This window comes from Sphaeroforma arctica (genome assembly GCF_001186125.1).
Source record: "Sphaeroforma arctica JP610 unplaced genomic scaffold supercont1.159, whole genome shotgun sequence".
In the NCBI taxonomy this organism is placed as follows: Eukaryota; class Ichthyosporea; order Ichthyophonida; genus Sphaeroforma; species Sphaeroforma arctica.
Window position 1 is genome coordinate 109,016 of NW_014040399.1, and position 10,890 is coordinate 119,905.

The following is a 10,890-nucleotide window of genomic DNA, read 5'->3' on the forward strand; positions in this document are numbered from 1 at the left end:
TATTCTAAATAACACTGAACTGCATGCATCATATCCACACGCTCCGGACAGTGATATTGGCCCATGGCATCCAAGTCAATGTGCAACAACTATCCTTAAAATTGCTATACATCAATATTGTCAATACTGTCTTCAAAGCGTAGACAACTGTGAGTAAATGGTTCTCCAACCGCTCTACGTAAATAACCTGAATTTATTTTGGTGCACAAGGTAACCAATTTCACACTATTTGTCTGCGATATCTTCGAAAATGAACTAAAAACAATAGTCACGATGACCAACAAGCTCAAACCTGTATCTAGCAAAGTAGAGCTTGTGCGATATTTCCGAAATTGACAACTGTACATGGCAAATGAATACTCTCGCAGTGAGAGGGTTCCAGTGCTTACCATCCCTGTCGGTGTGATTTATTATTGTGATTATATATTGTACGGTGAAATTGTTTTGCTGCCGCTACATTGTTATATATATTATCGCAATGAACGTACAACATGCGTGAAGACCTGAGATGGGCAATGGTGAAGTAGCGCCCTTCGTCGGGGGTGCCTTTTAATATACTATACATTAACAATCCAATATGTAGAAGGTTGTGCACGGTATAAGCTATTTGAGCTCTATTCACAGTGCACTTCCAATTGAATGTGCTCTAATTATGGTATTGAAAGATACAATTATTTATGTGTATTTTACACAGCCTTCTAAAATAGACATTTAGAAGGCTATGTATTTTACAGTTTTTCAATACAGTTCATAGCCTTCTGGAATCAAACAAAGGCTATGTTTGATTTCAGAAGGCTATGTGCAGTTGCTCAGATATTTAAAAATCACATAGCCTTCTAATGAAACAATCAGTACAGCCACGCTGCCACGGCCCACGGGCCCACAGTAAAGAGAGAAACTGAAACTGCGGCAAGTCGGCAACCGATCGTAATTCCGTATTTAAAATATAACTATGTGTTTTAAAATATCGGAAATTACATATTTATCTTCCATATTGGTAGAAGGCTTTGTATCTTTTTTTAACAGAATCAATACATACTTACATAGTCTTGACTCATGAGTCATCATCAGTAATGAGATAGTGAGTCACCAGTGAGTCACCACTGTTAGTGTCAAGTGTCAACAATCAACAGCCAGAGACAACAGTTCGAAAAACAAATATTTACACCAACAATAAATACTTCAACAACAACAACCAAAGAGGCAACTGATGAGTCTGACAGTCTGACTGCTGACTGCTGAGCAGTGCTGCTGCTCACACTGCTCAATGCCGACATAAATATGACACTATCACAATATGAGTCATACTTGAAGAATCTTTTATTTTGTATTTACCCTCACTCTACTCTCTCTGCTCTAGTAGTAGTAGAGAGTAGCCATTCTTCTGTCGACCGTCGGCGTTTCCCCATCCCTGAAGTTCCCTCTCAGTCCTCAGAGGAGTGAGAGGACTCCCCTCGCGTCAGAGCACTGGGGTTGACGGGACACTTGGACACCTGGAGACTGGAGCGCCCGAGGACTCCCCACGTCCCACAAGAACGTCGTATAAATGATTTATTTATTTTTAAACTAAAATTTGGTTTATTTTGTAAAAAAACGTTCATTTGCATTTGAACAAACATTTTCTAGCCATCACTTCTTGTGTGTGGCACCCGTCAGGCTGTCACTGCGTAGTTTATTCTATTTTTGTTAAATTTTCCTCTCTAGCAGCCAGAGCTGTCTCTGACCTCTGTCGCCTGGCTCTATAGCAGTGGGGAAGTGAATAACCTCTCCATAGCATTAGAGAAGTCAATGATATGTGTATATTATATATTTACAAATGATGTATATATAAAACGAGAACAAACACAACATCCACAGAATCCAAATATCAGAAACATACGAGGCTTCGCGCAGGTAGATATCTATAGATTTCATATCAAGCGAAAGCAGTTGAGAGGTATACTCATCGTTGTATAGTAAAGCCGCTGGGAGGCGAAACAAGGCTTAGGTGCAGCAAGATGGGTGACTACTGCAGACGCTTGTTCAAAGCGTGGCGTGAGAATGATAAGTAAGTACCACTACACGCCCGACAGTAGACACAAGAAACAGTTCTATAGTTTATGTATGCTTGTGTGTATACGGATACGTATGTGTAATTGTGTGTATGTTTGCACAGAGTTTATGTGTACTTGCCTAAATCAATTATGTTCACGTATATATATATGTATGTATGTATACCGTGTCTATATATATATATATATACACATATATTTATATATATATATATATATATATATATATGTATATATATATATATATATATATATATATATATATATATATATATATATATATATATATGTATATATATATGTATTTGTATATATATATATATATATATATATATATATATATATATGTGTGTGTGTGTGTATATATATGTGTGTGTGTGTATGTATGGATATGGGCGGGCCTGTATATGTGTATATATGGGTATGGGCGTTCCTGTATTTATTAAAGTGTCGACATATATATTTTGATTATATATCTACCTATTTATTTCGAATATTTACGAGTAAATATTGTGTGTGTGTGTGTGTGTGTGTGTGTGTGTGTGTGTATGTGTGTATGTACATATTTGTGTGTGTTTGTGTTCTGTGTGTGTTCTGTGTGCGTGGTGGATGGGTGGGTGTGTGCATGTGTGTGTGTGTGTGTGTGTGTATGAATATATATATATATATATATATATATATATAAATGTATGTATGTATATATATATATATCTAAATATGTATATATCTATATATATATGTGTGTGTGTGGGTGGGTGTATTTGCGTGTGGGCGTCTTGTTTGTATAGATTATACTTATATATACCTATGAATTTATATATGTATGTTTATGTGTATATGAATGTATATATATACGTATAAATTTATATATATATATAAATATATATATATATATATATGTAAATGTATATATGTATATATTATGTATGGAAGTATGTATGTGTGTATATATGTGTGACAGAGTAAGTGTGAGTGTGCTTGTTTGTGTTTTTGTTTATTTATGTATGTATTGGGTGTATGTATGTAGTATGTGTGTATGCATGGGTGTACTTATACACGTTTTATACATCTGTATATTTCGGCTTTCTTCATCTTTCACCATCGCTCATAAACTTATATCGTCACTGTCTCTGAAGGTCGGAAGAAAAGGTCCAAACTGGCGATCTAGACCAGGATCGCTTCAGCTGGAAAACTCTCTTCAAATTCGCCGGACCCGGCATGTTGGTGTCAATCGCCTACTTAGACCCCGGCAATTGTATGTTTCGCCCGTGCGCATGTACGGCGATAGAGTTCCAGTTCGGAGCGCAACCGTGCTGCCATATCAGCCTAGCCACTTCCATCACCATCCCTAATACTAACTGATAGTGTTTGTGTTTTAAACTGAAACGTCGGTGCCGCCATAGTGGTGCGTATACGGCGATTGTGCACACGCTTTAGTTGGTATGAACCTATGTACTGTGAGGTGTGTCTTCTCACATGGAACCTCCAGTGTAGATCTTCTTCGACATACTCTTGAATTGGGTTTTTTAACTTGAGTGTGATCCGTTGCGCGTATTACAGCACGTGCGCAATCTGGTGCGTGTGTGTTTTAAAAGATCTGTGATGCATGCGGGCGAGTGCCCCAATAGTTACCAGCCAGCCCTGTTTTGTGACAGCATACGTACCACTATGCACACTACTGTAGCAGAGTATCTAATCTGTTGTGTGGTCTCGCGATGCTCTACGCCAGAGGTGCAATCTCGGTCATATCGGCATTTTTTACTCGAAGAAGTGAAGAAATGTGTGTTAACTTGCCCACAACACTGCTCGTTACGGATTACGTCACTACTTTTTCGACTTCAAGTGAATATGGTTCAACGGAGGAAAAATTGGGCCCGCGCACACTCAGTGCTCTCTCAATCCTTCACTCGCAGATACGCTCGCATCTATCTTCACAATCATTTGAATACGAATAAGGCGCCAGGAGGGTACGCCCACATGTAAACCGAGACGTGTTCTTGTTGATGCTCAAATGTAAATATATACATACACTTATACGAACACATACACATACACCATACGCATACACGAACACATACGCATGCACTGTACACCATACGCATAAACTTTTACTCATACACGCTGTCATACACATGTACGCAGATACAAACAAACTTAGCACATCTATACCATATCGAATTCGTATCGTATGCGAATGCACGTGTATGTGTAAAGGCAATAAAGGAGCCTGTGTATGTTCACTACATATCACACAAACTCAATAGTTTACGCTTATTCGTCAATAAATGCTGGAATATATACGGGCCGGTACGGCTACTACCAAACCACCCTGAGCTTCGAAGCCAATCCCAATCCGGTCCAACCCAGCCCAAACAGACCCGATTCACTTTTGGATGGTCTTAGACTGTACCCAAATTTCATCGGGTTTTATTCAATGTGTCCCATCTCGTCCAACCCTTTCTGGTGTACCTCCTCCCAGCATTTCCCCCATTTTATTTTATTTTCGCATCCCAGGCCGCTCACTATAACACAGCAAATCACCTTCACCACCCCCAGTTATGTTCATCGCATCCTAAGACACATGCCACCTACGCTCGCAGACCACTACAGCTGATAAGTTGTACCGTGTATCCCAGCGCGTCTCACCTCACCAATCGCTAACCCATTCGCAACCCTCTCTGTGTCCGCTGTAGTGCTCTCAGACATTCAGTCTGGTGCGGCTTTCAACTACCGCTTGATCTGGGTGCTGGTCACAGCCACCTTCTTGGGACTGCTCATGCAGGTGTTGGCGGCGCGTCTGGGCACGGTGACAGGCCAGCACTTGGCGCTGCTATGCCGAGCCGAATACGGAAACCGCACCTTCACGACCATCTGTCTGTGGATAGTGACGGAGATCGCTATCATTGCATCAGATATACCAGAGGTTGTGGGCAGTGCCTTTGGACTGCTCCTGCTCTTTGATATCCCGCTGTGGGCGGGTGTGCTGATGGTCAGGTACGTGAATGTACCGAACTTTCTGTTACAAGGCTGTCGGTGAAGATTGTGTATTCGCCAAGGTCTCCTGTGCACACTAAAAACCCGGTATATTCGGGTGTAGTGTACATCCTAGGCGTGCCTTGGCAGAGTGAAACAAATGCTTTCTCGCATGTGGCTGGTATGCACTCTTTGTTTGCATCAGTCTAGTTTGTGTCATTTTTTCTGTGTAACCTGTGGCCACGCAGTGTTCACTGTCGCGCACAGTACTAGTACTGTCAAGGTTATGACGTAGCGGCAATTCGGATATATCTACACCACAAGTCTGTTGTGCTGAGCGCATCCGAGGTCAGTAAACTAGAGACCCCGATTGCACCTGGTGCACTGTCCAATCAGCGCCTAACCCAACTCTTACCATGCCCATCAACCCCCCGCCCGTGTGTCTGCAGCGCCAACACGTTCATTCTTCTGGGTATCCAGTACTTCGGGGTGCGTAAGCTGGAGGCTCTGATCACCATACTGGTGGGAGTGATTGGCGTGTGCTTCCTGGTCGAAGCGTTCATCACCCCAGTCAAGTGGGGTGTGCCATCCTGTCCAACGGATGACGAGTGGGAGGAGCTGGTGACCAACAACTGCACCACCAGTGATATTGACTACTGTCCTGAGAATTTCTGGTGTGTGTGTGTGTGTGTGTGTGTGTGTGTGTGTGCATGCACGCGTTGTGGAGAGCACGATGAGGGGCTGCGTGTGTGTAGATGAAGTCATTCACTGGCATATGCCATTTATTCCTCTTATGCCTGTCCAGGCCCACAATCACATCCCACACGATTGTATCTTCGGGTCACCCGCCTATCACTTCTCGGTCATACTGCCGCGACTCATCATGCCACCACACGCCTTTCTGATCCTGTCCCATCTTTATACAGCAGTGTTCATCTGCCCTACTTTTCTTGTCTATGCCCTTGTCCTCATCCCCACATGCCGTGCGGTCGCGTCTCCACAATCTTGCTGTTGCTGTGTGTCGGCCAGCCACACATACCTACCAGCACACATGAGACCTGATGCATATATTGATCGCCTCACACCTCTTTGTTGCTCTCCCCAGTGGGGGTGTGGTGGGTGGTTTCGTTCCCCGCATGAGTCCAGACACGAAGATGCTGCTGCTGGCTACCTCGCTGATTGGGGCAGTTGTTATGCCCCACAACTTATATCTGCACTCTGCCTTGGTGCTGGTAAGGCGCGCGATTTAGGAATACGTTTGCCTTTTGTGTATACTGTCATAGGTTTACTTAGTGAATTTGTGGCAGATGGTCGTGCTGCGCACAGGTGTGCTTCCGCCGTTGTGCCTTGGTCGTTAGTGCAATTGGTATTCATTTCACCCTATATGTTGTTTGCAAATATGTGTTCTCGTTGTTTTGTTGAAATGTGTGCGTGTGTGACATCCTTGTGATGGTATAATTAATCAGACCCGACGCCTGAACCTCAGCAATCACGCCTCTCTCTCTCTCTCTCTCTCTCTCTCGCTTCCTTCAAACGCCTTGTGTTTGTATATACTGTAGACCCGGCATATCGATCGCACGAACCCCATCCATGTCAAATGGGCCGATATCTACAACACCATCGAGTGTGCGTTCAGTCTGACCATCTCCTGCATCATCAACGTTGCCATCATCGTGGTGGCTGCATCGGTGTTCTTCCCTTCGGAGAGCAACGGGTATAATGTAGTACAACACCTGGATGAGATTGGATTCCTCGACGCCAGCGACCTGCTTGCCACCATTGGGTAAGACCCTGAGAGAACTGACTTTCCTATTGAATGGAATGGATGGTGCACTTTTCTGTACTTATCCTGGACATGTATGCTTGTGTATGTTGCTCGCAAAAAAAAAACTGCGTATCAGACCAATGGCAATGGGTGTGCATGCGTTAAGTATCAGTAGAGCACAAAAACGTTGTTTGTAAAATACAGCAACAAGCCATACATCTGATAGGCCAATTGTATCATCGTAGGCAATATGTACAGTTACCGTCATGCGGTCTGTATTGTCAAGTATTGAAGTGCTGTTGAGCACTCCAATACTTGTGGAGGACCATGCGTACACATCTCTGTACGTATAAAAGCAGCTAAATGTATGCTTTAAACATGCGAGGTTCCATCAATGATGTGGAAACGTACGCATATGTTGACTTGTCTTGTGCGTATTTTTCAAGCGTGACTCGGATAACTAATTGTTTTATCCAAAAAAAAATGAGAAGGAAGTCACTTTTGGGTCTCCTGAGCACGCCATATCCAAATGGGGTGTACACAAACTCTGATCAAACGAACTTTGCGTCACTTTGTAACCCAACAGAGGTTCTGCGAAGATTCTGTTTGGCATCGCGCTGTTAGCCTCAGGCCAGTCGTCGACCATCACCGGGACGTATGCCGGTCAGTTTGTTATGGAGGGCTTCTTGGATATCAAGATCGAACTGTGGTTGCGGAACCTCTTCACTAGGTGTGGTTCAGTGTGAGACAGCAAAACTGGATATATTAGCGCAGGGTTATATATATACGTATGTATGTATGTATGTATGTATGTATGTATGTATAAATATATAGACGCCTGAGAAGCAAAATAATAATAATTTATGATTGGGAGACGGATCAATTGCATACAATGAGATACGTCTGCACACCTTTGCCCGTGTATCCTATGTCTTGACCTTCCAAAGTGTGTGATCGTATGAGTCCGTAAGCATGTACAGTTGTCCGCTACAATATCACCATGTCAAATCGCTATCAAGGTTTCCATCCAGTCTGTAAACTACTACTATTGTCAAGTAGCAACAGCCTAAAATAAGGATAATATTCTCGAATCAGTACTACAATGATGAGTGCATATTCTAAACTGGCATTGTGAATTCGTTGCTATCGAGCACTGAATAACCTGAAAGAATATGATGCCTAAAGTCAATTGATCTGTTTATTCTCTGTGCTTTTTTTCCTTTCTGTGTGGATTGGTTATCTCTTCCTGTTCTTAGCATTACCTGTACCGTACTTTTTGTGTAAAGTTGCCAATTCAGGATGTTTGCCATCTGTAATCGCATTGCGAGTTCTTGCGGTCGTTCCACTGATTGCACAAACGTCCCAACCGCTGAACGCATACGAAGGTGATATTTCGGTGATTCTGGCTGCTGCTGCTGCTGCCACCTGCCCTTCTCCAAGTAGTAGATACGTTCACATTACTCAGTGCACAACTGTTTTTTTTCTTGCAGGGCGGTCGCTATTGTACCCTCCCTAGTGATCTGCCTCATCGCGGGGACGGATGGCGCCAACACGCTGATCATTGTGTCGAGTGTCATTCTGAGTTTCCAATTGCCGTTTGCTCTGATTCCGCTGCTGAAGTTCACCAGTTCGTCTACCACTATGGGAATACACAAGAACTCCAAGATGGTATATGGGTGTGCACTGTGTGCGAGACTTTCGATCAAGTCACAACTATTTATATACTTTATGAGTTGCTTATGTGGTGATAATTGCAGTCTCCCCCCGATATAAGGTATGAGGCGGTTCCTTATTATTAACCACCTGAAGTGATTGCAATATCTACACGTGTAATTCATCTTTTAATTCCTGTTCACACTCCACATCCATATTCTATCGATAAAGTGCCCATGTTTCAAAGCTTTCATTCGCATCAACCCCACATCCCCCGTCCCCAACCAGTTCTCTCACCTTGTCGCTGCTTCGCCTATTGCATTCACCGTTAGATGGTGATCACGTGCACTGCCTTGACCGTTGTGGTGCTGACGGCAAACGGGTTCCTAGTGGCGATGACCATCTTTGAGTCACTCGTGGGGTGGGTGCGCATTGTAGTGGGCGCGGTTGGCTTCATGGTCAGCATTCTCTACTTCTCCGCGCTCGGGTTAGTAGTGTGACGGCAGTTGTGTGTATAACATATCCGAATGAACCAACCCAATGCCTTGCAGTTCCCTACTACCATTGCGTCGAAAGGTCTGAATTATTAAATAATTCAGATCGCCCTTTTTCTGTTTTGTGGATTTGGAGAAAGTACTGGCAAGAACTAAACCTTTTGCCCTGGCTTCTCTCCCTTGGCTGCAGATACCTCGCCTGGAGACCCGTTCACGCCGCTCTCACGTCCACCGGATCATACGATACGCTGATCGATGATGAGGTGAGTCGGGCAAGGATGTCTGTTGACCTATCTCCATCCGTTGCGCACGAGGAGGTATATCTCATCTCCATGCCCTTCTAAACGCATGCACGGCTTGTCGATGCTTGTTCACGTACTCTGTGCATTGTACGACTGGCCTGTTCGTTAGTGTGCATGAGGAGGTGAACTCGGCGAAAACAAGTAGTGAGCTTGTATCGTTGCATTCTAACGAATGCAAGATGCTTCTGACTATGATTTTATCTTGTGATATTTGCCCTATTTATTTTAAACTTGGCTCAAGTTCCTTTCATACGTGCATTGTTCCACTACACTACTAATACTCTGTTCAGTTGGTTTCGCTACTCGGATCTTAAAAAGTTGTATCGTACGGTATATCCACTAGCTAGCTATGTTACACTATCCTGACCCTCACTTTGGCTCTCCTGCAACACAACCTCAAACCCCTGCACAATCAGTACGCAGGCACCTACTTGCTCCATGACATCACTGAACCTGACATGCTTATTGTATCTCACGGGTTTTATCTCTGACCATGATGTGTCGCTATTGCAGATTCCACTTGACGATCACTATCCATTTGATGACGACGAGGAGGACGATGACGAAGGCTCTCCTCTCGATTTAATGAGTGACTGATCGGCATAGTGCGTGTTGCTGGTCACACGCCCTCCGATGCACATGACAGCTTCGTGCGCAAGTCCAGCTGACTGATATACATAAGCCGAAGTAGGTATACATAAGTCTGCGTAGTTAGTTATACATAAGCCTATGTAGGTATATATGGGCCAGATTGCATACACTTGTGACTGTGAGTCGCACTCGTATGGGATGAGAGGGCAGCCAGTCATATATTTAGTTAGTCAGTCCGAATTAGGCATGATGTAGGATGTTTGAGTTGCATCAAATCAGCGAACAACTACTGTTTGCAAGGACATTTGGCCCCATTTGGAGACTAGGTCTTTATCCTGTATTGCTTAGATATCACTGATTTACCCCGCTAATGCCCATGACACACCGCTATAGAGAACGTATAGAAGTAAGCAAGTAGGTGACATGTGTGCGCACACACATACGCAGGTCCCATCTAGTTTTGCTCACTCTGCACAAACGAACGATATATATATATATATATATATATCTGAGTGTGTATATATATTTAAATATATATATATGGTTCCGCGCACTTAAAAGCTACTCGTGCATGGGAATTACTAACGCACTCGTGGCCATAAACGACCATTTGTGTCCGCCATTGTGTCACCAGTGAAAGTTTTCTATCTGTGATGCATGGCTGTTGTTTTGCAGCTACGGTGCACCATACATACAGCGATACTTCGTTTGCTTTCGCTGGTGGAGTGGTGGACTCGGATTTTAGGGGGGGAAGTGACGAGATCATATTACGATTGAATAATAACGTAGGTAAAATTGAGGATTGAGGAGAATTTTAGTAGAATCACAACATGATTAATAAATGCGATTCCAAGCATGCATTGCATTGCCTTGTGTTTGTTTCTCCCGGGCATGACTACTACAAAGTATTCGCCTGTTTGTTCGTTTGCACCTCTTAGATAATCGCTCGGATGACAGTGATCACATGTTGATATATTTTATTTCAAGAACTAATACTACTTTTTTTATTTAAATTTACATTTCTTATCTTTACTTACGGCGACGAAGAAAAAAACATCCGT

At 43.2% G+C, this 10,890-nt stretch overlaps 1 protein-coding gene across 2 annotated transcripts; it reads left to right on the forward strand.

Moving 5' to 3' along the window:
* Positions 1-1,786: 1,786 nt before the first annotated feature.
* Positions 1,787-10,687, forward strand: SARC_03219. Of its 2 annotated transcripts, none has more exons than XM_014303004.1 (11): positions 1,787-2,047; positions 3,188-3,306; positions 4,745-5,045; positions 5,474-5,698; positions 6,130-6,256; positions 6,584-6,807; positions 7,376-7,519; positions 8,280-8,457; positions 8,775-8,929; positions 9,127-9,253; positions 9,752-10,687. In XM_014303004.1, exons 1-11 carry the CDS (start codon positions 1,998-2,000, stop codon positions 9,833-9,835), a joined length of 1,734 nt encoding a protein of 577 aa, XP_014158479.1. In that variant the 5' UTR covers positions 1,787-1,997; the 3' UTR covers positions 9,836-10,687. The 2 variants fall into 2 exon arrangements, with proteins under 2 accessions (XP_014158479.1, XP_014158478.1); XM_014303003.1 differs by having other exon boundaries at positions 9,127-9,199.
* The last annotated feature ends 203 nt before the right edge of the window (positions 10,688-10,890 follow it).

Coding starts and splice junctions, on each gene's coding strand:
- SARC_03219 (XM_014303004.1), top strand. CDS start 1,998: ATGGGTGACTACTGCAGACGCTTGTTCAAAGCGTGGCGTGAGAATGAT. Junction 5,699..6,129: donor TACTGTCCTGAGAATTTCTG/GTGTGTGTGTGT, acceptor TGCTCTCCCCAG/TGGGGGTGTGGTGGGTGGTT. Junction 7,520..8,279: donor TTGCGGAACCTCTTCACTAG/GTGTGGTTCAGT, acceptor TTTTTCTTGCAG/GGCGGTCGCTATTGTACCCT.